Source organism: Bipolaris maydis (assembly GCF_028858645.1).
Source record: "Bipolaris maydis strain C4 unplaced genomic scaffold PSV08scaffold_2, whole genome shotgun sequence".
Taxonomy (NCBI): domain Eukaryota; kingdom Fungi; phylum Ascomycota; class Dothideomycetes; order Pleosporales; family Pleosporaceae; genus Bipolaris; species Bipolaris maydis.
This window is the reverse complement of record NW_027093858.1, coordinates 779,147-805,706: the sequence shown is the minus strand read 5'-3', so window position 1 is coordinate 805,706 and position 26,560 is coordinate 779,147. Positions and strand designations below refer to the sequence as shown.

The window sequence follows — 26,560 nt, the reverse complement described above, 5'->3', positions numbered from 1 at the left end:
TAGAAGCAGCCGCATTGGCCCGCCAAAACCTCGCATTAACGGCCATTTTCGATTGGCCTGAAAACAACGCCCGTTACACACATGTATGCCTGTCGCTGCTCTCCCCAGACATGCAACGTCCATTTTGTTTACAGTGCACCGCCCAAAACCACCTCCTCGATACGAACACAAGCGCAAAGCTCCTATGCCTGACCTTCGCCAAGTACTGTGTAAAATCCCTCAATCTGGTACAGCCGGACAACTGATATCTCCACTGCTTGACTAGTCCAAGGGTTCACCTGGTACATTTAGAAAAACATACCAGCCTGCTTACTCGTGCAAATTGGCCAAGGAAATGAGCAAAATCCAAGTGAAGCGTAACCGACTGCCTGGGAATACATACTACATACGTCTTGAGGAAACCAATCCTGGTATACAGAGGCCTCTGCAACAAGACATAGTCTGCTCTAACATCGATTGTAACTGGACGAGGCCATTGGGTCTTATTCGCATCATGTGCAATACAATACGCCACCCCCAAGCGCGTCTGTATTGTCCGTGGTTTACACACATACTTACACATTGTCCCCTTCTTGCCCAACCGAAATTGTCGTTTAATATCCACTCCCGGCATCCGGCTTTCCAGCTCCTTCGGCCATTATGCCATTCTGACGAGTCGTCATTAATGGGGTACTCCTATATTTTCGTGTCATAGGCTGCCCACCTGTTCCTTGTCAAAACAAAATCGTCCGCAGCCTTTCTTCTTGAAGCCTCACACATGGCTCATGTCGAGGCATCCCAGGTTCATTTCTGCCTTGCCGTGCCATCCGCATGCAAGCCACCATTGCTAAGCGGCTCCGAAGATCAAACACGTTCTGTCCACATGAGACTTCCCAATACCCAGCCTTCGCTCCTCTACCAAGTCACAGGGATGCGGATGACAGGGTAACAAATGAGACTTAGCGGCCCGAATGGGGCAGCAGAGCTCCCAAACAGGTCAACGGCAACGACAAACGGTCCAGTCCCATGTCGCGCACCCTGTCCCGTCTTCTTCTTGTTGAGTATGTCTTCCGGTTCCATTACGCCACGACAAGGGGCCACGTAGATCAATCCAAAGTCCTTTCCCACCAACACGGCGAGATGTGCTCGGCTGACCGTGAGATTCCCCAGGATGTGACACAGCCAAGTCTCAGATCAGCCGGATCAAAGGGAATGTCCACCAATACTGACCACGCCGGATGACGGGCGGACTGCAAACCCCCCGGTTTTCCTGTCAGCTCTTGTGCATTGTGCATCGCCGCCGACGAAGATCCATTTGCAGGGTATTCGGTACGCCTTCCATAATCGTTTGTTACCGGTATCTACCGGAAGGATTCACTCCCCATTACCAGAGTCGACATGTTCGTCGACAGACTCGGTAGACGGTGCGACGTGCGCCAGCAAGCCTATCGAACCCTCCTGTTTCACCAACACACAAACCTTGAAGTCCACTTCTGCAAGATAGCAAGCCGCTAACTTGACAGAGACTTTGACCGTCGCAAAAAGCACAGTCATGTCCATATACGGCATGTAGAGATTGCGATCTGTGGTCTGGCCGACGTGTCTGTATCCCTCCCCTCGTCTTGGTCTAGCTGGGTATGATATGCCGCCGATACCACAGTGGATTAAAAAAATGTGGAAATAAACTAAGCGAGCATCATCACTGGATACGCTGATGCTCCATTTCTGGGCCCTGTCGACACATCTCGGCCTGACCCACCAAACGTCCGCGTCGGCTTGCCTCAGTCCCCTGTCATTGCAGAAATCGTTAGCGTATCTTCGACCATGTGGCTGATGTCCGACGAATCGATTCGTCAAGACAGTGTGACAGAACGTTAGCATCGTTCTTGCGCGTACGATGGAGACGCTACAGGCCACACCATGAAAGCAACCGCTACTCTTCTGGGCTTAACGGCTCCGCTTATTGCTTTTGGTTTACCCCCAGGCTTGGATCTCGAACAGCCCGCTATCTCCGTTGGTGTTCCCCCCTGTTTCCGTATTCGAGCTGGAAGTGAGACTGGCACCAGATCCGTATTGCTATGCGCCGCAAGGAGTGCTTCTACCTCGCAAGCCACACAAGGCTTGCTTCTTGGAAAGTGGTAACACACCTGCACATGACTTACATTCTGCCAGCTCATCTCTATGATCAGGGTGAGATGCGGAGAATTGGTGGTTCAAGGAATCCTCTTGCAAAACCCCATGTCAATCAATACTCAAAATGATCCGCACTTATAGCGCAAGGGGTGGGAGCGGTCAAGGAAACTTTGGTTCTTTTTTTTTTCTTCACGGTGGATTCATTCCAGACGTGCATAATGAACGCAGGACCAAGCTCAGATGGTTTCCCGCTGTCTATGCGCCTACGCTGTGAGCCAAATCGCACCCTGACGCTCTGGCCCCGTCAAATTAGTGACGGTTGCTGTTGCTTTTTTTTTCATCGCAACGTCTATCCGAAGTGAGTATTGATGGCTACAGATTAAGCATCACACCGACGATGTGGAGGCATCGAAGGATTGCATCGCAATATTAGCCCGATGGCCCACGACACGTCAATCATTCCCACCCATGCGCTTCCTTTAAATTTCGGCATCTGGTCCCTACGCACTTAGCACTCATCAATCCCGGAGCTACGGGCAGATCCCCATCCCTTCTGCACAGCAAGGGAAATGATCACGGACGAACGTACCCGTCCAGGACTGTCGGGTCCAGTCAGTCCATGTCGGCACAAGCGCCTATTTCGCTTTCAACGAAGCCTCCCGCCACATTGCAAGTTGCAAGTGCCGTCACATGTGACGACCGAACCCGAGCTGGGGGGGTTTCAATGCTGGGGCTCGCGACAGGTTCAGGAGTGATACCAAAAGAAAGTCTCTGTGGGGAGTGCTGAGCGTTTTGCTCTGCTCCACTAAGCGGTTGCACGTATGGAGCCCTGGTACAGCATCGTCCGAAGCTACCGTAGCATCTAAACATTGGGTACGGTGCGCTACTCGAGGCCGAAAAGATTGCGCTGCAGGGCACCTTGGTTGAAATGACTGCCGTGAGGCAAATGGCGGGGCACAAGATCACTGTCGCCACTGTCGTTCGGCCCTTCACAACGTGGACGACTATCAGCAGATCCACACTTATCAACCTGGCTGTCGGGAGATGCCCGCGGCCGCAGTGATGTGTTGACGTGGACATCACTCTATCGAAACCTAATCTCCAACACGACAGTCTGCTTGTGATGGGCAGGCATGCAATGCCCGCCAGCTCATGCAGCCCGTGGATCATAAACATGGGTTTCAGGTCATCACACTACCTCTTCTTGCTCACACTACCTTCTCTTGGTAAGTCCAATGCAAGTCTAATCAATCGCTGGGTTGGCTTTTTTTTTCTGTCAGTCTTGCCGGTCTTAGTGCTACATTGCGAATTCTGGACTCCGGAGAACGTCCGAACAGGTTGTAGTATGCCCACTGCCATGCTTGATGCCCCCCCCCCAACTACTACGATGGTCATCTTCCCCCCTGCTATCACTTCGCCGATGATTATCTTGTCATCACTAAAGAATGGAACAGTAGCAAACGAGCTAATTCAGTATAGTGCACATCATATGGTCCCTTAATCTTTTTTTTAGCACCTGGCTCCAGTTGTTCGTCCCCTTCCCCTACTTCTGTCTCGTTCCTGCTGACGAGATGCTGACACAAAACGGGGGGCGATACCCGAGGGAAGGCCTGGGATCTGCAGTCGCCTGCAGCTCCAAACTTGATATTTTGTCGGCAGAGTGGAAGGTATGACGACATTAACGCTCCACACAACGTTTATCACCAAGGTACTGCCGGAGGCGCCGACTCCGACGTACATCGTCATTACAATCATCATGATCACCAGAGGTCTAGAGTTGTCTGCATGTTGCGATGCACCTGATTCAACGAGGCTGCGGTCAAGACTCAGGCATATCAGCTCATCTACGGCCGTAACCGTGAGGCTTGTGCGGCCTTGGTTTCTCCGCATGCATAATTCCCATGGACAAAACAGGCCTCCCTTTATTTCTTCGTCTGTATCGAACACGGCCCCCCACACCACAGCTCAGCACACAACCCCAGCAACCAATACCATCGCCAAACGTGCCCTGGCTGACTCGATCCACCTTTGTTGCCCACCCCCTCCTGTGTCGCCGCTCCTACAATCTTGGAATTGCTATCACACTGTCCGATGATATTGCCCCATCCGTCATCATCAACCTATCCCTTCTCCCTCTTCCCCCCCCTAAGAAATCACTCTTTCTGGAATAAGAAAACCTGGTTGCAGGACCCTATGCCTCGTATCGAACTCGAGCATCGCCAAATGAAACCTTCCCTCCGCATATGCCGTATATGCGCCGTTGATCACTCAAATTCCTTAGGCATAAGTGTGTCCTGCTTTTTTTCTGTGTTGATCTCCAGAATAATAACTCCTTCTTTTCTCTATTTCCCCATTTGTCCAACGCATACTCACTTTTTTAAGGCACCTTGCAACTCACCAGGCCCCTGGCATGCTACGCTGCAAGTGACGTATACCCGCATACTTTACGTGCCATGGTTGCGTGATGGCGGCGGCGGCGGCGTAAGTGGTATGTACTTGCTATCACTATCTAGGACAAATAAGCCGCAAAGGCACGTGTTTGGACGGGTTCGTATCAAGAACATGTCTGATGATGTATGTGTTCGGAACTTCTCAGCTGAAGGCAGAAAGCAAGACTTTCCGCGCATGTCCGCCTGGATTGGTCTAACTCGCGTATCGGGCCTTACCTTGGCTTCTATGGTAACATTTTTTTTTCTTTCCTTTTTTGTTTTCTCAATCCCTAGAGTATACTAGTATTAACTAACTATAAAATTCTGATTGATTCTTTTTTTTTTGCTTTTGGAAAAAATGCAATGCGATGCAATGTCTCATGCCGACCCTTGGAATCTGCAACTAAAGAGTTACCTGGTCGTACTTGCTACCATACTTACTTGGATTCCTTGCATACCATGGGAGGCTGTGCATATGGTAAGGTGGGAAAAGGGGGGGAGGGGAAGGAGGGAGACATGTAGTCATGTGTGGGACCACGTGCTTGTCCACTCTTACCCATCGCGATCTTGCGATCGTGAAGATCGCGGGGGGGGGGCGCGCTGATGTGTGTGTGTGTGTGTGTGGGTGTGTGTGTATGTGTGGAACTTGGTAAGGGTCGATCATATAGGGCCTCCCACTACAAAAGAGAATCATTACCATACTATCAGAAGCCGTATACAACTACCGTAACACACTTTACTTGCTACTATATCCAAACGGTGAGATGGGTGGTCACGCAGACATATATGCATGCTGCCACCTTCCCTCTTCTCTCTCGCTTTTTTTTTCTCTTTCCTTTCCCCCGGTTGTCTTACCGACGTTGCGGTTGGAGGGGAAGAGTGTGGGTGTGGTGTTATAGCTGGGGTTCAATAAGATGGAGCGTCATCGTCGGGAGGGCGGTCCCGACCAACCGCCGCGCTGGGCTGGGGTGTGTGTGTGTTGCGGATGACGTGGTGGATCGTGGCATCGGGGGGGTGGGCGAGTAGGATGAGTGAGGTGGCTTGTTGATGTGGTTTGTGTGGCTTTTTGTGTTTGCTGCTGAGGCTTTGCGCCGGGTTGAAGCGGATGACTGCGTGTTGAGTGGTTGGGTGAGGAGGAAACTTGGCGGGGGAAAGATGCGTATAGTGGTGGGGAGGTATAGAGGGTTTGATATAGCCTTCAAGGGTCTTTTAATTGGGTATCGCATTACTTTTCTTCCTTGGGGATATCAAATTTTCTCTTCATCGAAATTTGAGATAGATTTTTTTTTTCGTTAAGCGAACCGTTCCCAATTTCGACTTCAACTTTTTTAAATTTTTGTACCCTGATATTTGTTTTGATGCATTCGTATCTTAGTATCTGTTTGACTTTGACGTGTCCTGTTTTTTTCACCACTGATTTGAACATCTATCATAATTTGGCCTGTCAAGTCTTATTTGGAACCATTTCATAGAAATAACAGGGTTGATTTTCTATGGCATGCCGGTGTTTTTCCGTCAAAGATATTTTGTAGCAAAATCGTACGGCCTGCTGCTATTCCAACTATGTGGAAAGAAAGGGCGAGGTTGTTGGTTCCCATGAAATCAAAGAAGAAAACACAATTTTCCATCATGTGATTGCTTTTTACAATGTCGCACCAGCTTGACCACCACGTTCTTCTTTCCGACATGAAAAGTGATGACGAGAAAAATATCATGAACCTACGAGTCTTAAAGACTGAGCTTTCTCTGTACTTTCAGCGATGTTTGCATAGTTTTATAGCCCGAAGACACATAAAGAAAAGGCTGATGCCGCAGTTCCGGACATACCCAGGTTACATGTGATTGCCCGGATTTATAGATTTTACATATTTCCATACTGCTGATCTCGCGGATGTGGTAGGCTCCTGGAAACAAGAGTCCTTTGTTCCTTTGAGTGAAGTATCAGAGCCCACGAAACGCGGATTTGTTCCTAGATTCAAGGTGAAAGACTTGGTCAATCTACTTGCAATAAAAGTGTAGGATATGAGGTATGTGGTAGACGACTTGGCATCTATCAAGCTGGAGAGAACTGGACGATATATGGTGGAATTATGTTTCATAACAATCGGAAAATAGGGACCAAAATATGCTAGAGAGTATCAAGGGATCTTTTGTTAACGATATGTATTGTAAGATGTGTAAAGACCATGGGTGCGATAGCACAATTGGCGTTATTTGGCAAGATTTTCATGAGTTTTCAAAATATGGAAGTCCCTTCGTGCTGTTAGAAAAATATACCATAGTGCCTTATTTTCAAGTGCTTTGGGGAGAATGAATTGCTGACCTGTTATCAGGGGATCTAGACCTATTGAACTGTCACATATTTGAAGTTGTGTGGTGTTGCAGTTGAGAGTCGTGTGAAGAATATTTCAAATCATGCCGTTTCAGGTTGAATGACACAAAAAAACGAAAGAGCATGTTCTTCTTGCCTTCTATGTGTAATGGGGGTTGGATGAATCCAAAAACATAGTTCGGTTACTTGGAAAGATAGGAATGCGAGAGATAACTGAACGCTTCCTACACAGCGTCGGCAAAGTGCTCTACAGTTACTTCAGTGGGGACGGGTGGTTATATATGGGTAGGATCGTAATGTGCAGAAATTATGCAGTCTTGGAAAATGTAGTTAAATGTCCATGTAACACATGAAAGTCATCCAAGTAACCTTGGATTACCGCGCACATAAGTTAGCATATGGGATGGGAAAGTATTCAAGGTAACTACTGCAAAGCTATGAATACAGAAGGGAGATGCCTAATAAGAAAGAGAAGACATTAGCGGAAAGTGACGAAGAAGATCGTGTAAGCTTAAAGCAAGATTAGCTGCAGTGTACGTATGTGTATCACACACTAAAGTCTCTATCAAAATTATGAAATTAGCTCACTATAGTTGCGAATTACTCAATCGAAAGCGAGCCGCGACTCGGCCAGATTGGTTTCACCAAATTGTGCGCAATAGATGCTGAGCCCAAAGATACCAGCAGTTGCGAAGCTCAAATAAGGCTTTCCCATACCTAGCGGTCCGTGAAACAGGTATTCCCGACGATGTGGAATAGCCCTAGCTGCATACTGTCGCGCTTTTCGGATTACTATTCAATCCTTTTATCAAAAAGGACTTACCTGGCCAAGTGAATATGGGTATTGGTTTGTGGGAGCAGTACAGGCATTCTCATAGCGAAATGTCAAGGCATCCATGTACTTCTCAGCAGTGAGATATGAACTTGAGAAATTGTATGAATGGTCTTTCGGATGCTTCCTGAATACAAAAGAGGTTACTTTTGCCACAGCAGTTAAAATTGAACATTTTAAAAGCATGTTGAGCCGCTGGGGCATCGACTGTCACTAAACGTGTGAATGAAGGCGTCTGTATAATGGTAATCCAAAAGCGTTGAATTCTACAACAACTTCGTCTTGCTAGTCAGGCTTTCGTATAAATCTTGGTGGAATATTCTGGCTCTTGTCGTTGATTATATTGAATTTCGAAGACCGTTTGAAGCGTGACGTCCAGTAAAGATGTACAAAAAGAGGTTGGCATCGAACCTTCTTTGCTTTATATACGGATTTGTCGAGTTGAAAGATATGGCCTGATACCTGAGGTTAAGAGATGCTCAGAAACTTACATTAAAGGCTAGTCGTAGGGCAGAGAACATTTGCAGAGGCAGATACGGCAGCATATGAGAGAAAGCATGTGGGTCGGAGGTAGCGCGGATTTAAGCGCCCCGCTAGCGTGGACCCCTATCATGACTTCCTTTGTTCTTCTCGACTGGCACTATGCGTATTCTTGATACTGCGAGTGGAAAATACTGATGAGCGCTGCTATCGAGAAATCTTTGAAGATTCTCTTGCCAGTTCAGGCTTCTTAGTGCTTGCCGTTGCTCTTAAAATTCTTCCGGTATACTGATATCTGCCCTCGCCTCGACAGTTGTCTCTACTGGTGGAGTACCCGCTGGCAAGGCCATGATAGACGGCCGGAAGGTGATTTAATAAATTGCATCTTAGATAAAATCTGCTCGGAGACCTGGTTAGAGCAGTGGTCATGGAAAATTATTGCTTATCAGTATTATGTGGGTAAAATGGCAGGCTCTTTGTTGAGGGACTTGTTTGCTAAGCGTGTTAGTGTGCCTGCATTCCTTGCGCTAGTGTCGGTAGATGACAGGTACTTCATGTACCCTAGGATGGAAGATATGAGCCTTGGAAAGCGTGTGGGGGTTCTTGAGCCACTCTCTGCTGGTTCGCACATGGCGGACACTGGCGGTGAGTAGACGAGAAGGAGGGATGGGTATATTAAGCGGGAGCCGAGCAAAGTGGTCGAAACATGGGTGGTGAAGCGAGGTTCCGAAGTCGAAGGAAGCCTCGCCGCATTAAGGTCGCATCAAGCGATATACTTTTGACTTGTTTCAGGCTGGGCCAACAGTAGGCAGGCAGGTGGTAAGCAGGATACGGTGTAGACGCAAGATGGGATATCCGGCGAGGGTCAGCCAGCCCTGCAGTAAGCGGAAGCAGGACTAGGGCGGGCGAAAAGGAAAAACGTGCACGCAAGCGGCGCCCTGACCCGTGGGCAAAAATAATCATTTAGATCCGCGCCCGACTGTAGAGTACAAGACAGGCCCCTCGACACTTTTGCCCGGCGTGCCCTACCAACGCTCCTTCTTCACTGCTCCTGTGTTTTGTATAGACTCTCCACTCTTCCATCGGGGCGTCTCTACACGTTTGATACCCGCGTTTCTGCGCTCGTTTTTTTCCCTCCCACGCTGCTGCGCGCCGCTTACGCCTGCAGCCGCCAACCTTGCCTGATATCGATAAGGAAGCCCCTCCAAAAAAGAAATCCCTCGCCGCTCCCAGAGAAAAAGTGCAGCGAACCATCTCCCTCGAGCAGATGCCGCACTCTGAATCGCCCTCCATGGCTCCTGCTATCGTCGTCGACAAGGCTGGCGCCAGCCCAGCTCCCTCGCAGGAAGATGTCAGCGCCTTCGTCGACAGCATCGTCACGGCAAAGACGTCGCACGCTTCGGTCGATGCCGCCTACGCCCTCACCACCCTCCTCCAGAACTCAGTTGGCTTCCGCGGCCTTCGTGGTTATGGCATAATCGACGACATCAAGAAACACGCCGGCAACAAGAAGGATGCCGTGCGAAGAGAGGGCGCCATGAACGCCCTCGGCGCCCTTTTTGAGCGCCTCCCGCGCACGCAGCGCATCACAGAGGCCATCTTTCTTGTTCAGGAAGAGGGTCTGGTACCCCTGGCGCTCGACCTGATGGCAGACAAGACTGGCGCCGTCAAGGAGTCGGCCAAGTATGCGCTCGACTCGCTCTTTGACAACCTGAGCGCTGAGGCCAAGGTCGTCGGCCTACTCCCTGTGCTCTCAAAATACCTAGGCAAGAAGTCTGGAAAGTGGCAAGGTGCTGCTTTCGCATATGAGCTCATCGGACGCATGGCTGACAAGGCCAAGATGGGCATGGAGAGCTTTGAGATAGAGAAGGAAAAAGACGTTCTGCGTGAGGCCATGGGCAAGAAGCTCGAGGGCCTCATCCCCATCGTCGAGTCTGGAATGCACGACCTCAAGGCAGAGGTATGGCACTGTTGCATCATGAAAACCACAAAGTCATGCTAATTATGCACAGGTTGCAAAACAAGCAGTCAAGACTATGAACAGTCTCACCACCCTCCTCCAGAACGACGACATCGCACCCCGGATACCCCTCCTTGTCAAGGCTATCGAAGATCCCTCGACCCAGAGTCTGCAAAAGGCCATCCATGCCCTCTCGCAAACGACCTTTGTCGCCGTCGTCACGTCCCCCGTGTTGGCCATGGTCACTCCTCTGCTTGAGCGCTCCTTGAACATGCCCTCGACCTCCCAGGAAGTCACTCGCCAGACAGTTGTCGTTGTCGAAAACTTGACCAAGCTCGTTCACGACCCTATCGAGGCACGCACTTTCCTTCCCAAGCTTCGCCCCGGTGTGCAAGCTGTCAAGGACCGCGCATCCTTGCCCGAAGTCCGTGAAATTGGACAGCGTGCATTAGATGTCATCGAGAAGGCCATGGGCGACCCTGCACACAGCACTGAGAGCGGTGCCATTGCCCGCGTCCTGTCGTCAGATGTTCAGCAGGTTCTGGACAAGGAGATTGCTGCCGCTGGCACTATGCTCAACTTCCCCGGTGACGCCGAGACCTGGAACGTCACAAAGGCCTACATCTCTGAGATGATTGCCGAGGTCGTGAACCAGAGAGAGCTCCAGCGCATCCCCAAGCTCGTCGCACCCTACCTGGAGCCCCTGGTGAACGCTGGCGATGCCGACAAGGTCGCAGAGGCTGTCCACAAATTTTATGTTGACGAGGACCACCGCAAATTCGGCCAACCCGTCAAAGAGGATGACGGAGAGACCGAGATCGTCAATGCCGTCTTCTCTCTGGGTTATGGTGGTATGTTGCTTCTTTCGCACACCAACCTGCGTCTGCTCAAGGGCCACCGTTATGGTCTTTGCGGTCGCAACGGTGCTGGAAAGTCTACGCTCATGCGAAGTATCGCAAGCGGCAAGTTGGAAGGTTTCCCATCTCAGGATGAAGTCAAGACCTGCTTTGTTGAGCACAACCAGGGCGAAGATGCCGATCTTTCTATTCTGGAATACATTGTCCGCGACCCCCGCTTCGCGAACGAGAGCAGGGAGCGCATCTCTGAAGTCCTGGAAGAAGTCGGTTTTACCTCTGGACCTGAAGGCAGACAATCGCACAAAGTCGGATCTCTTTCCGGAGGTTGGAAGATGAAGCTGGCCTTGGCCCGTGCTATGCTCATGCGTGCAGACGTTCTTCTTCTTGATGAGCCTACTAACCACTTGGATGTCGCCAACGTTGCGTGGCTTGCAAAGTACCTCAAGTCGCACACTGACATTACCAGTTTGATCGTCTCCCACGATTCTGGTTTCCTTGACGAAGTCTGCACAGACATTTACCACTACGAAAACAAGAAGCTGGTATGCTACAAGGGTAACCTGGCTGACTTTGTTCGACAAAAGCCCGAGGCCAAGAGCTACTACACCCTGTCGGCTACCCAGGTCCAGTTCAAGTTCCCTCCTCCTGGTATCCTTACTGGTGTCAAGTCCAACACTCGCTCTATTCTGCGCATGACCAACTGCTCGTACACGTATCCTGGAGCGTCCAAGCCTTCGCTCGTCGATGCTTCATGCAACTTGTCTCTGTCATCTCGGGTGGCTATTATTGGTGCCAACGGTGCTGGTAAATCTACGCTCATCAAGATGCTTACTGGAGAGACTATTCCTCAGGAAGGTACCGTCGAGAAGCACCCTAACTTACGTATTGGTTACATCAAGCAACACGCTCTTGAGCACGTCGAGATGCACTTGGAAAAGACACCCAATCAGTACCTCCAGTGGCGTTATGCCAACGGTGATGACCGTGAGGTGCTCATGAAGCAGACTCGTGTCCTCACTGCCGAAGACAAGGCTCAGATGGAGACTCCAATTGACCTTGGTGACGGTAGGGGCCCCCGCAAGATCGAGGCGCTTATTGGTCGTTCCAAGTACAAGAAGACATTCCAGTACGAAGTCAAGTGGCTCCACATGCTGCCCAAGTTCAACTCGCACATCTCCCGTGAGACTTTGATTGAGAAGGGCTTTACCAAGCTCGTCCAGGAATTCGATGACCACGAGTCTTCGCGTGAGGGTCTCGGTTACCGTGTCCTCGAGCCCAAGGTCATCTCTAAGCACTTTGAGGATCTTGGCTTGGACCCTGAGATTGCGAACCACAACGAGATTTCCGGTCTCTCTGGAGGACAAAAGGTCAAGGTTGTGCTCGGTATGTACACTTCATCTGCGATACTGACGAACCATTGCTAACACATACATAGCTGGTGCCATGTGGAACAACCCCCATCTTCTCGTCCTTGATGAGCCTACCAACTTCTTGGATCGTGACTCCCTTGGTGGACTTGCTGTTGCCATTCGTGATTACAAGGGTGGTGTCATCATGATTTCTCACAACGAAGAGTTTGTTGGTGCGCTGTGCCCTGAGCAATGGCATGTTGCCGATGGCCGCGTCACCCACAAGGGCCACCTTGCCGTTAACATGGACCGTTTCGAAGACTCGCGCCCAGGATCCAGCAACGTTAGCAGTAATGTGAGCTCCGCAGCTCCATCTACCAACGGTACTCCTGTCATGAGTGAAGCCGAGGGTGGCAAGGACGACATGAAGTTCAGGGCCAGGAAGAAGAAGAAGATGACCAAGAAGGAACTCAAGGAACGTGAAGTTAGGAGAAGATTGAGGTACATTGACTGGCTGAATAGCCCCAAGGTATGTCTTTCTCCCATGATGAGCAGCTTGAGCATGACACTAACTAAGTGTTTAGGGCACACCCCAACCTCCCAACACGGATGATGAGGCCGAATAGATGCGTTTATGACTTTTTTTTTGGTTTTACAACCGCACGATATCTTAGACTTTGCAGAACTGCATGACCTGGCGTTACATAGAGGTTTGGAGGGATGAGTGCGTTTATTTTCACGCCGAGCGATAGACAATAGTTTCTTTCGTTTGGTAGACTTGATACATGACCAAAAGTATTCTTTATCGTTAAGTACGCCGTCCCATTTATCATTTGAATGTGTATTGCTTTGCATCTATGTGTGTGATTAGTGTGGCGAATCCGACTGTTTGCTTGACCGCACTCAAGGAGTGATTTGACCAGCGCTGTTGATGCAGCAACGCCCGTCAAATATTATCATTTGAATTAACCCGACACTTTGAAAACCAAGCAAACCTTTGAGACTGATGTTGGTGGTTCTAGCACTTGGCAGAGTGACGTGCTGGTTTGAACGAGGTAGGCAGCGGGTCCGTTTGCTCCTTCCTTTTACTTCACTTCAGAGTCTCTCAATATGCTCCACTTCATAATCCTCAAAATCATTCTTCCTCTTCCTTGCACAGTCCAATTTCACCATCACCAAGGGTTTCTTGTCATTCTCGCAGCGTCTCTACTCACCCACTCACTCTCTTCTCAATAATACAACCCTCGCTTAGGCGTGACGACCAGCTTAAAATCACATACACATACAAGCTCCAATGAGGCTCTTCACTACCGCCGCCGCCTTTGTTGGCCTACTAAAACTTGCCATTGCCTCGCCTATGCCTACTTCGTCCAGTGCCGTTGCTATCACTACCGCTGAGGCACCAGCCAGCATTCACTCCACCAAGTACAACAATGCAAAGCCTATGTGAGTAGTTCCATGTATGGCCTCAGTGATGTCTCCAGACGCGGTTGCTAACATCTTTGTCATCTTAGTCTTCACTACCCTCACATCACCGAAACCTCAACCGAGACACACGTAGCCATGGCAAAGAAGGACGCTCTCACATTCGACGACAAGGAAAAGAAGCGATACGAGTGCTCGAATGATCGCACATGTGTTCTGATTTGCCGTTATGGGTTCTGCTCCACTGAACATTATTGCAAGAAGGGTACGCGGTGCAGCGATAAGTGTGCTTGCTGCCTGGGAGTCCGTGAATTGGCCATGGAGAATGAGGGCTTTGGAGAAGCTTATGCTTAGGATGGTGAAGACAGTGTGATCCTCAAGATGAAAAAGTTCTTTCTCTTTGGGACTACCGAATATGATGTGCAATCTGCAAAAAAAAAAAGTTAATTTGCTATATTGTGGAGGTGGAAAATGAGTACAAAACGCTTGCATCGCCTTATGCAGACTACAACCATCTCACTCTTAAGAGAAAAGAAAAGCTAACATGTTGATTTGAATATCTTAGAATATTTTTTTTGTGTGTCTAGGCAGCATAAAAATCTGTGGTTTACTCAATCCCCAGCATCACCACCAGCATTGCTACTGGATACACTATGTCCCGCCGCACCCTCCTCAGCACGGTGCTCATTCGTCGTGCGACGACGCAGCCCCGCACCGCCCGAGTGACTGGGCCTGGGATGCTCATCATGCTCTACCAACGGAAAGTGCAAGCCCGGCTTACTCGCCAACGCATCCCTTATCTCCTCCACACTCTTGGCCGCCCATCCCGCACTGCCGAGCTTGCTAAGCGGATACAAGAGCTGATTCTCCGGATGCATGACGACCTCTTCGATACTCGAGGCCGGCTTGCTCATGATGATATCAATGTCCTTTCTGATCTGCAGACAAAACGCGTCGAGCGGGAGATCGTTGACGTCGTCGCCAAAGGGATTCTCGATCTCGCGGCCGATAAGCGCAATGCCGAGGATGATGTATGCGGCGAAGACGCTCGCGGGGATGGTGATGTAGCCGAGTAGCTTGTACAGCTGGAAGGGGAGAAGCAAGATGTAGACCCAAGTGATTTGGCTGATGGCGATGCTGTAGGCAATGGGCAAGGGGGTCGACAGGATGCGTTCTGTGCCCGCGAGGATGTCGTTGAAAGTCGTGATTGCGTTTAACGACTGTGTCTGGTAGATTGATACTTTGAAGGTGCCGTTGTCGTAGATGGATTTCATGTAGATGCTGAGGTAGTTGAGGATTTCGAGAGGGAGGTTACCGAGGGGCACGCGCGAGCGCTTGACGAGTTTACGGGGGTTCGATTCGGCCATGGGGAGGCCGAGGAATTTGCCGGCCGTCTTGAAGACACTGGGTTTCTTGTTGACGTCCGGCTGGTCGGCTTCGCGGGCGAAGGTGTCGAGGTGGCCGGCTAGGTGCTGGAGGTCATCGTAGTGCACGTAGGGCTCGAAACGTAACTTGTGCTTGAGTGCGACGGAATAGGCAGCGATGAGGTTCAGGCAGTTGATTTTGGCCAGCAGGTCTTGTTTACCGAGTTCCGGGTCCTGACCGTGGCGTTCGTCGACATGAATCCAGATGAGGCGAGCGAGATTCTGGGATGCGAAGGTGAGTTGGGCCCAGTATTTGCGGCCGTCGTTGTAGCGCTCATAGGCTGTGGAGCTTCGGAAGCTCAGCGCGAGACCAACGACGAAACCCAGGACGGTAAGCAGAAGCTGGTTGACGCTGACTGTGGGATGTAATCAGTACATGTTTGCGTGGTAATGAAGCAGTTGTGGAATGCTTACGGTCATGTACGAATTTTGATATCAGTGTAATCATGCTGGCCCAACCGGCCACAAACAACAGAGGCAACACCATTTCTGGTGTCACACTGCCGTGAACACGGAGAAAGACGGGCCATTTCGAGTGGTGGTCAAGGTCGCGTGGGCCAATCTGATCAATGTCAGTGACTATACACAATTGCGGTCGCGAGAAAGAAAAAGAAGACATACAAAGTAATCGTCAAAGTCCTTGTCGCTGTCTTGCTTCTTCAGCGGCGGCCGTTTGGAAGAATCGCCATTCGTGCCATTGGACACACTGGCCGTACTCTGCGCCTTCTCCGTCATGGCAATGCTATGTTCACCTGCGAAGAGAACAAAATCAAAAGTGTTGATGCTAGCAACTCGGTTGCGCTCCAGTACTCCAGGCGCGAGAGAACCTCATATTATTATGTCGCATGCCTCCCCTATCCCTGGCCCGTTTCATTCAAACATCGTACCGGCCACTAAAACAGTGCGATCTAGGCGGTGGCGTCTAGGTAGCGCTGGCAGCGGGACAAGGTTATAATGGCGAACACTGCAAGCGGCAAGGCTACGATAAACGACTCCAATTGAAGGCAACCCCGTGGCGGCAGTGGTGTAAGCGTAGGCTTGATTCAGATACAGCCCGACTTGGCAGGGTGCTTTCGCGGGCTTACTGGAGCGTGGACCGCGGGACTGAGGTTGCAGATGGCACAGCTGAGTCGTGGTTTTGCACTGCCTTTCTGCAGGCGATTGAGCGCACAGATTAGATCGACGAGCCAAGGTTGGCTGTGATTCGCTTGTCTAATCAAAGCTTTCAGCTGGGCGGAGGTCGAGATGTTATTCTGCGACTTGGCGGTGATGGCCTCGCCAGAACTGCGGCTCCTTAATCACACAGGACATGGTCAGGGCGGCGCAGATATTAATCCGGACCGCTGTGCTGTGGTCCTGCGAAGAATTACCAGTTTCCAGTGACCTGCTGTCTTCTCTCAACTACGATTCATATCGGTGAAGGGACAAGACTTCAATACAGCTAGCATGTGATGTATTTTAGTGAGGTTACAGTGTATCGCAGACGATGGCATTGATCGGAATACCATATTTGGAAGACGTCATAACGAAAAGGTGAATTATTCCTGCCACGGCGATCATTCAAGTGCTCGAAGCTCTTGTTAAAGTAGCATTGTACTCTAGTTGAGTCAGGTTCTCTACCCTTTGAAAAGACTGGGACCCGTAGTAGCCCCACCTGAACATGTCCCACACAAGCGGTACCATTGAGTTGTTTAGGCATAGATTGTAAACCCTCAAATGCGGCGCTGCAACCAATGGAGAAACACTGCCTCTCTACGCACATACCTCACTCGCGCACGTGAAAAATCGTGATTGACGATGAGAGAACAAGTATCGGAAGGTGCATCGAAGAAGAAGTGATCGAGTCGATCAGGCGAGATGTCGCTAACAACTAGCGGCGCGAAGGATGCCAGATCGAAGCTTACTAGCGGTGACACACAGTATTCATCGACGCGCACCCAAGCTATCCCAATCGCGAGCCACGAGAGAACAACAGAAACTTTCGTAGAAGAAGGCGAGTCTAACAATATCAATCAAGGCCAGAGGCCTACGAGAGAAATGTACTGTAAAATCGTCGCTAGCAAAAGACCAGTAACAAACTGGTGGGGGCAGCCTCCCGATCCTAGTCTCGGATTGACATCGCGTCCCTGCATACACTCGTCATAGGTCAAAGCAAACAAGCCTTTTGGATCGCCCTGCGCATAACAGCAGCCAGCCAGCTGACCAAGGAAAATGGGAAAAAAAAGTAGCCTCTGTTCAATGTCTAATAACTAATCTAACCGGGCATATGTATACGTCAGACCCAAGCGGTTTAAACTTTGATCTTCTCTCCCCAGCTTTCTCAATCACTCTTTGTTGTGAACCTTCTAACAGCTAGGTTATTAGCCAACTAAATTCCCGAGCGCTTCATACGGACCATCTGAGTCGCTGCCTAGGCCTTGAAGGCCGCCTACATTCATACCACAATGTCGTTTATAGCCCATGCAATAAAAGACAAACAGACAAATGTCGTCATCTTCTCCGCTACAGCCATTGCGCTGTACGGCTACGACCAGGGCATGATGTCGCTCATCAACACAAACTACAACTACCTCGATACCATGGGCTTGTACGAGGAGTCCCCCATGGTCGGCGTCATCGTGGCCGTTTACTATCTTGGGTGCGCAGTCGGAGCCGTCCTTTTCTCCAAGCTCGCCGATGAGTTGGGAAGGAAAAGAAGCATCTTTTTCAGTTTGGCAACGGCTTCGTTGGGCAATCTGCTCATGTTTATCAGTGGAATGGGTGTTCTGGGGAAGAGCAGCCAGGTCGCTTTGGGTATCATGTTGGCGGGAAGGGTGATTATGGGCCTCGGTGTTGGGGGTATTGACGCGGTGATCCCGACTTACTCTTCCGAGCTGAGTTCGGACGATTCGCGCGGTAAAGCTCTGGCGCAGGAGTTCCAGAGCAATATTTTCGGCCTTGTCATGGCTTTCGGAATCAATCTCCTCGTAACGATTCTGCTTGGCAAGGAAAACCAGTGGGCGTGGCGCATCCCCATTATTGTCATGCAGGTCTATCCTGTCCTACTGATTGCGTTTGTGGAGCGTCTTCCAGAATCTCCGCGCTGGCTTATATTTCATGGCCACAAGGAGCAGGCAGAAGAAGCAATGGAAGATATTTATGGAGAGCAAGCAAAGGATAAGCTTGAAGAGCTCTTGGAGCAGCATGAGAAAGAGAAGGATGAGAAGGCTGGTTACATGGACATGTTGACACCTGGAAACCCGCAGTTTCACCCTACAATGATCACAGTCATGTCTCAGGTCAACCAAGCATTGACAGGATATGGCGCGGTCAGTGTGTATGGGCCGCAGATCTTTGAGGTATGTAATGCCAAGCCATGGAGCTTTTGCGTGACATGTTGGTACTAAAGTGTAACATACATAGCTACTCGGCTTCTCAGTCCGCAACTCGGAATATCTCACTCTGGGAAACTACACATCATACTTTTTCCTCATGACCCTCGCCTGGCTGCTTATCGATGCCATCGGTCGCCGCAAGATACTCATTCATGGCTCCATCATCCTAGCAACTTCCTTTGCGCTTCTCGCTCTCTTCGGCGGTCTCGTGGCAAACTCCGACTCCTTACACATCCCCGTGTACGTTCCCGGTATCATTGGAACAGTTGTTCTTTTCGTGGCTACCGGCGCTTTCGGAATCGGCTGGCTTTCGACCGTCTGGCTGTTCCCAACTGAAGTGTACCCCACCACTGCACGTGCGCAGGGAACTGCCATCTCTGTCATTATCTGGGGCCTGGCCAACTTTGCTATCACATTCCTTACACCTGTACTCTTCAACAACTTGGACTACTACATCTTCCTTGTATTTGCAGGTACTAATGCTTTTGCCGGCCTGTGGACGTACGTCTATCTGCCGGAGACGGGTGGACGCACTTTTGATGAAAACATGGAGTTCTTTAAGGAGGCAGCGGAACAGGGCACCTGGAGGGTCAGCAAAGTAGGTAAGGGCGAGTGGAAGAAGATGGTGTATCCTGATCCTGAGGGCGAGGGCAATGTGGATGCTGAGCGTGTGCCGTTGTTGCACAGGATAGAGGATCAGGTTCCTAGTATGGGTAGCAGCTGATCATGCTGGCCTAAAACGGGTAAAGTACACGGGTTATTTTTGCTTCTTCTATCCAAGCTGCAGCTGCCCAACAGACTGGAATGGATATAAAGATGGGGGGCGGCTGTGGCAAACAGGTGTAATAGAGGTATGCATCAGCATTAGAAACATGGGTGCAATTTCAATATCGCTCTCGATCAGCGTTTGTCATGTCAGAATCAAAAGCGCGCGATATCTTTTTGATTCAAGAGAAAGTATGGGTGATCAGCCATTGTCTCGGCTCGGTACACGCAGGAGCAGTAGTTGGTATCTCGACCAGGGGGCTGTTGGTACGAAACAAGGACAAAAAGCTGTTGCCTTGGCCCATCGACGACCCCATTTGTTGGACTCGAATGTCTCTGCTCGGGGTTAACACGACTCGTCCTTTGACCGGAGACTGAGTGGCAGTAGCGATATCGTCCGGTCATCTCTAGGCATCAGCATAAACGCTTCACTGTTCACCAGGCTGTGCAGTCGGAGAAGTCGGAGTCGGTGTTTATCTCCGCCGGAAGATGCCAACCCCGTGCGCCTGCAGTAGAGTATTGCGCAGGCACCAATTGGCAGTGGCTCGCCGCAGCATCAACAGCGAAACAGAGGATAGATCCAAGTTCTGCAAGGTTGAAATTAAGCTCTTTTCAGCATAGCAGCTGCCCATCAGTGCGACATTCCCAGGCGGCTGATGCATGACGCACGCCGCATCGTCTGTGTCAGCTCTTCACATAAAGCTCCTGAGCTGCCACCATCAACAAGTCGCCCATCTCCAATTACTTGCAGCCACGACGTCGACTTGGTTAGTCTGAAACCCACATTGCACCGACCTGGACTCGGGAGGACGCGAGTTTCCACACGTGGCCCCACGCTCTTGACAGTCCCTGCACTGCGTGTTCCTTTGCAAAGCATAGCATAGTCGGTTGCTGCTGCCAACCAATCATAGCAGACGTGTTTGTGAGCAACCTCAAATAAGCGGAACGAGCGAGGCCAACGCGCGTTATATAACCAAGTCCTCCACACCCCTCGAGCCGCCCATCTGCAGCTTTTGACAACACCAACCCTAATCCTCCTCGTTCGACTTCCCTGTTGTACGGTAGATCCAGTACCGAAAAGAAAATCAACCCTCCGCTCTCATCACTCCCTGCTTTCCAAACAAGGGACACTGTCGCTAAGTCAGCCATGTCGACCATACACCTCACAATCCACGATCTCCTACGCATAACATACACGTACGAGATGCAGGCCATAGAATCTCAAGCACAAAGCCAGCAATACACACAACGTCCTCGCTCCGACTCTGCATGTTCCGTAAGTCCTTTCCAGTCCCGCCACAATGTGTCGGTAAGCTGTTCACAATGTGCCTACTAACAAAGAAGCGCCAGATGCCAGAAATATGCGCACATCTTTCGCCTCCAAGCCCGAGACTCTCATCTGCATACTCAACCCTCGAAGAGCTAGAAACGGACTTTACAAGCTCGTTCAGCCAGAAGAAGAAAGCGAGCTTATGAAATATCACATGTTGCTCTCCATTCGGCCTTGAACCCCAGGGTCAGAGAGGATTGAGCATGCTAGATCGAAAGATGTTACAGCACCCATGACAGCAGAAGGGATTTCATAGGTGCGAGGAGAGTAGACTGTAGAGGGAACTCCATCACCCATCTTCCCTTGTTCTGTCCTGCAGACCACATCGAGAACGCGAGTAGTACGCATCACGCCACATTTCCAAGCTCTTTGCTCTTCTCCCTTTTACCCCCACACTGCTGGAATTCTTTTCCGGGCGAACACGCAACCTTTTATGGAGGTCGGACTCCACACTACCCCACTCATGCAAAGAGAGGAAACGGGTTCGCGTGGGACGACGGTACGAAGATCGCAGTGGGCATTGTTTCCGCGCACATCGGTCCGACGTCGCGCGCGCCATTGGCTGTAGTGGAGAGGCAACGGGGGATAGACGAGGGGCCAAACCGGGGTTACGGAGGGCTGAAGCGTATGAGGATCGGAGTTGTGGTATCAAGCGCGAGAGGCGCACATGTAGCATTCCATCTTGTATAATCCATCTAACGTCCATCCCTGCGTAGCGGGACACCCTATGTGCAGGGACGCCTTTTCATTCGGACCTTTGGTGTCAAGCTAGTGCGACTGCACCAAGTCAAGCTGAACGCACATCGATTCGGCTGCTGCAGCTCTCTCACCACAGTAGCATCCGGTTAGGAAGAGCGTAGTGTTGTACGTGCTGACGGCCAATCGATCACCACCATCAATCAACCCTAAGAACGTGCGCTGTTAGTGCCACTTGATATATACATTGCTTGTAGTACCGTGCTCGAATATCAGCACAGTTGACGAAGCACTTTTCAGCGTTAGAGATGAACATGCTAAGAGAGAGCCGCACAGTAGATGCGCATTGCGTTTGTCTATACACAAGCATGTTGCGGACAATCCGAGGGTCTATGAGAGAAAGCGTCACGTTACACAGTACGTCCTGGCACCCAGGGACGGACGTTAATTATGTAAAGGGCCAAACTCCGTGTGGTATACCGTTGTTCTCGCGCGAGTCTACGCGCATCAAAGTATCTGTACAAGAAAGAAACTTGACGTGATAAATTCAGGTGCCGTCGTTGCTCATGTTGATGAAAATTGATTTCATTCGTTGTTGGCTGCCCAGGGTGATGGAAGGGAGCTTCCTTTGTTGTTTTACTCACCCCAAAATTTCTCTAAGTCGCTTAGGCGAATAATCAATTCCTGAGAATGGTGCAATCAATTCCTACCGTGTATGTACCCTAGTTGCGCAATCTTGCCTAAATCAAGGCTGAAATTGACGCATCCCTTTCTAGGGGCTTTGACAGTGTTGCAATGCGAGTCACTGTCAACGCGAAATCTGTGCTTGTGCACTGTGAGGCAGATAATCACACTGCACTGCAAGCCAGGATATCATCATATCATACTTGCGCCTACCTCTCGTATTCATTCCATCGTCATGATAAATTTCTCAATAGCAATTGTGCGCTGTTTCTTTTAATCAATTGTACCCCTGGGCGGTGGATTTTCAACGCAGCAAAGCTTGTGTTGAAATCGAGCCATAATCTTGCCATAAGAACGCTGTCTCTGCGCCAGATGACCAAATGACCACCCCTTATCTTTAATCGTGGCCATTCCCAGAGAAGAGCTAGACAACGCGCTGTGGGTGCTGAACATGGCATTCTAATGCAATCTGTGTGGTCATGGTGGCGTGCGGAAGGGACCATCGAAGCTGCAAAAAAAAGCAACCAGAAAATACCACCACCAGCGCTCTCATGTATGCACAACGTGCAATAGCTCCGGCTGGAGAATAAAAAAAAAATACTGCAGTTATGGCCGAGCTTCATCCTCATCCTATGTCCTCTCCAGGAGCAAAAAAATGCAAAAAGTTCGGTTGTATCAGGCCCTTGTTAGCCCTATACTTACCTCCTGATACAACCTACGTCTTTTGCCGGAATCGAACCTCTCGCCGCAGTCGAACCTCTATCCGGACGGAACGCAGAAATCAAAGTGGACTTACCTGACCCTGGCCCATTCGCCATTCACCTACCCTCAGGCTGGGTATTGCCGTATGCCACCCTATAGCTAGGTGCTGCTTAATGAAAGTATGGAGAATTTAATAACTTATATATCCAAAGAAAGTGAGCGGGGTCAGGTGTGATATCATTGTGGGTGGCAAAATGAATGCACGGGGCGACGTGAACATTGACCAAGGCGGGGACGTTACCACCTCCCAGGGGTCCTGCGTGACAAACAGAGAGCATAGTTGTGCCTTGTGATGCTCCATCTTGCTGCGGACTTTGTTGAGGCCATTGCCCTACCAGTCCATATCTTTCTGCAGTCTTGACCTGACCTTGCTTCTCAATCGCCCACAGAGACACCTTACAGCAACTCTGCTTGGGACTGAGCATTACTTCATGCAGGCCTTCTCCTCATTGCTTCAAGCAAACTTTCTCCTATTCGACTGGTCTGGCTGACCTGGTGTTGCATCCATCGAGCGCGCGGGCAATGAGCCTTGGCGGGGAGTTGACATTGCGCCACTCTGCCCATCCAACAACAACAACACCAGCGCGAGACCATTACCATACAAGCCGACGATGTCCTTCTACTCATGAAAGCTTGCAGACGCTTCTCCAGAACGGAGTAGCGACCTCATGTGTGCTCAGGGTATGTCATTTGCAAAACCTTCGACGTGAGAGCGGACTTCAACACCATCGGGCGAGTCACCCATGAGACAGACAATGGTCCTGAAGAATCTATACACCACACTCCAAGGAGAGCCGTGGCTTACTTGAAAAGGTATGATGCAGTCTCATGTAGATGCAGGAGGCACTGGCGGTATCCAGCTTGCATCTCTTCCGAACATCTTGTGAACAGCAACCTCTCGACTGCAGTAAGTAGAACCGCTGCGATGACATGAACTGTTCTTCGCGAATCGACTAACTTCGCCTCATGAGAGGAGAACAGGCTCCCGATGCGTTGCACAATGTCTTTGTATGCAGCGTGAGCCTAGTCGAAGCAACGAATCGCTGCTACGAGCGCCTGCATATATCCCTTTGACTTCCTATCGCGCATCTCCCGAATGCGACAACAGAGATAAAGCGACTTGGGCCAAGGGGAACACAGAGGCTCCAACAAGGGGCGATCGCAATCGCAGACGCCTTGCTCATCTCTGCAAGAACGCACTCGCCGCAGCAAGCTTCGTGAAGGTCGCTACAACCCCGAGCAACGAACAACACCACAAAAGCTCTTGCTGTGATTGACTGGCAGCTGAGGGAAACCGGTGCGAGCAAGTATCACAACAGCGCAGGTTAATGAAGACTGACATCAGTTGTGTAGATGATCACTCCCAGCGTACCGTAGCTCGACGTCTGCTCCTCTTGCAAGGCTTAAGGGAATTCAGTGCCCCTCCCTGCACAATGCGCACTCTGCTTACAAGATTTTTGACAATCTCGGTCGGGCTGAAAGGGACGACAGATTCTTTACAATTTCCTCGACCGACTCGGTTGTACAGTCATGAAAGCCTCTGTTCGTAAACAACACCTCGAGTATAAGACGCTGCCTCGGCCGCAGTCATCGCATTACCCAGTCTACCAAAGACTACCGTTGGGCAACGAATTGAAACATTAGAGACTTGCCGTCGAAATACAATACCACTTGGCCGAACAAGGAATCGCAGGCGTGGATGTTGTTTACTCAAGGGGGCCGATACTTTGTGGTCACCATTGAGCAAAGCCAAAGGTCGACAAATGCGCATCCAAATGTATGGTTGAGAGTCCACGGACTATCGCGGAGTTCAAGTCGCGTCTTCAAACCAGCTAACAGGTGTGGTAGATGCAAAACGCAAGACCAGCATCGTGGCTTGCTACTGGCCTGCGGAACTCTGGTGTCCGATCACCAGTTCACAACACAGCGCGTGAAGCACCTCGCACCAAGTCCTCGAACGGTTACCGGTCTCTCTTACGTGCAGGGATACCATTCTTAAGAGATAGGTAATGGACGAACAGCCAGAAACGGCGGTTCTGCTGGTGCTAGGGATGCCGCTCCTGCAGATAGTCATTCAGAGACTGTATATCGAGGCACACGACTCCATCGGATACGCTGGTGATCAGTCGTATATCCCAAAGCTTTCTTTGTTTCCGGCCCCTAGAACTAGCAACCATACAGGCAGATGCAGGAGATTGGTATCACGTCTCAGGTATTCGGATACCAGCATACAAGACCGAGTGCATGGTGCAGTTAAGAGAGGGTTCCTCAGGCCATATATCGCCGGACAGAGAGAAGCTTAAATAAGGAGAACAAGGAGTAGAGTCCAAAGGGCCCAAGAGCTCAATGGAACTTTCCTGGGCATCATTCGACTTCGCAGGAAATCGCGATAACAATCAGGGTCTGTTGGAGACTCCCCAAGCACATCTGGTTGCGCTGCAGAATAACCTTCCTTTGCTCAAGATGATAAAAAGGAGGCTCATGTCGTTCTGACCCGGATGATACTCGCTGGTACATTGCTTCTCAGGATCGTTCTAGGTTAAGCTCTTCTCAATTCCTCTGACGAGAAGGATCCATGAGAAAAGCTAGAACCATAAGATATTTCGATACTGAGATACCCTCCTGTAAACGGATGATTGACGCTGCCTTTCAACCAGTTTGGAAGTAGCCTAGGACTTCTCACCCAAACCAAGCAACATCAGCGCCTCTTTGGTACCGCAAATTATTGGCCGATACATGTAGCTGCCATAGGCACTAAATTTTTCAAAGGGCCATGGCTATACCACTCCAGCCGAAGTCGTGCATGCTGTCTTTCCAGGAGGTGGAGGCTACAACTTGGGCTGACATGACAACATGCCTGGGCAATCCAATCCACGACGGGTGATCAGAATTTTCGAAGGACTCAAACAACTCCGAGAGGACCATCCATCGGTCCGATGTATCCCACCCGGAGATGTTGCCGATAGCTTGTTCTTTACCGCGGCCTTGGCCGGTAAACTCAACATGTTGTCTTGTTGCAGATGCGGAGGCGCATCGGCCGACGCATGCAAAGTTCATGGACTGAACAGTCCATTCATACATAATTGAAATACGACAATTTGTCATACCGGCAGTGAGAGAATCGCCAATGAAGGGGACCACCAGAGAAATGCTTTGACCGGGGAAGCCAAGTTGATGCTCCAAATACCCCTCGAGGCGCTGACCGAAGTCTATGAAAAGGACGATCATGGCGCATGTTCTAAGGATGAAAACCGAAGCGCGAGTCTGGTATGTGTGGACTTCAGCCAACAACTGCCGTCAGGGTACCTTGACATGCCCGCCTGAAACCATGTCATCCATTAGAACCACTGTCCAGGTGGGGCCGTTGTCCTCGTCAAGGTCAACAGCAACCATCCATGAGCTTGCTCCAGCAAGGCCGTGGGTTGATTGGGACCTAAAATCCCTGATGTACAAGTCAAAACTCAACCCACACATCTCCACCATGAAGATGATAAGAGGAGATGTCACATCCCCTGATGAGACATCCAGTGTAAAGCGGAGATGTGCCACTCTTCGCTCTCGTTCATGTCATGATCACGAAGTACGGTACTCGATGTCGACTTTCCTAGCTCTTACTCAAGCTCAATACGCTTGTCAAAGTGGCTATGCCAGCTCCCGTCACACCGCATTCCTGGCACCTTGTACGGACCACATCCAAACATTTGGCGCTCATGGCAACGCTCGGCTGATGGTCTCACCCAATAGAGCAA

At 50.3% G+C, this 26,560-nt stretch overlaps 4 protein-coding genes across 4 annotated transcripts; 3 read left to right on the top strand and 1 right to left on the bottom strand.

Moving 5' to 3' along the window:
• Positions 1-9,476: 9,476 nt before the first annotated feature.
• On the top strand, positions 9,477-13,164 carry PSV08DRAFT_215286 (P-loop containing nucleoside triphosphate hydrolase protein; the record flags this gene model as incomplete). Its single annotated transcript, XM_014229376.2, has 4 exons — positions 9,477-10,145; positions 10,198-12,385; positions 12,438-12,880; positions 12,936-13,164. The coding sequence occupies 4 exons, from the start codon at positions 9,477-9,479 to the stop codon at positions 12,975-12,977; spliced, it is 3,342 nt and encodes a 1,113-aa protein (XP_014084851.1). The 3' UTR covers positions 12,978-13,164.
• A 481-nt stretch (positions 13,165-13,645) lies between these two features.
• On the top strand, positions 13,646-14,130 carry PSV08DRAFT_243464 (uncharacterized protein; the record flags this gene model as incomplete). Its single annotated transcript, XM_014229377.2, has 2 exons — positions 13,646-13,797; positions 13,866-14,130. The coding sequence occupies 2 exons, from the start codon at positions 13,646-13,648 to the stop codon at positions 14,128-14,130; spliced, it is 417 nt and encodes a 138-aa protein (XP_014084852.2).
• Positions 14,131-14,342: 212 nt separating this feature from the next.
• Positions 14,343-15,941, bottom strand: PSV08DRAFT_407097 (Bestrophin, RFP-TM, chloride channel-domain-containing protein). Its single transcript, XM_014229378.2, has 3 exons — positions 15,822-15,941; positions 15,615-15,762; positions 14,343-15,556 (listed from the first exon to the last, which is right to left on the bottom strand). Exons 1-3 carry the CDS (start codon positions 15,933-15,935, stop codon positions 14,388-14,390), a joined length of 1,431 nt encoding a protein of 476 aa, XP_014084853.1. The 5' UTR covers positions 15,936-15,941; the 3' UTR covers positions 14,343-14,387.
• A 1,703-nt stretch (positions 15,942-17,644) lies between these two features.
• PSV08DRAFT_194551 (general substrate transporter) lies at positions 17,645-19,390 on the top strand (the record flags this gene model as incomplete). The annotated part of the gene is made up of 2 exons (XM_014229379.1): positions 17,645-18,538; positions 18,603-19,390. 2 exons carry the CDS (start codon positions 17,645-17,647, stop codon positions 19,296-19,298), a joined length of 1,590 nt encoding a protein of 529 aa, XP_014084854.1. The 3' UTR covers positions 19,299-19,390.
• Positions 19,391-26,560: the final 7,170 nt, after the last annotated feature.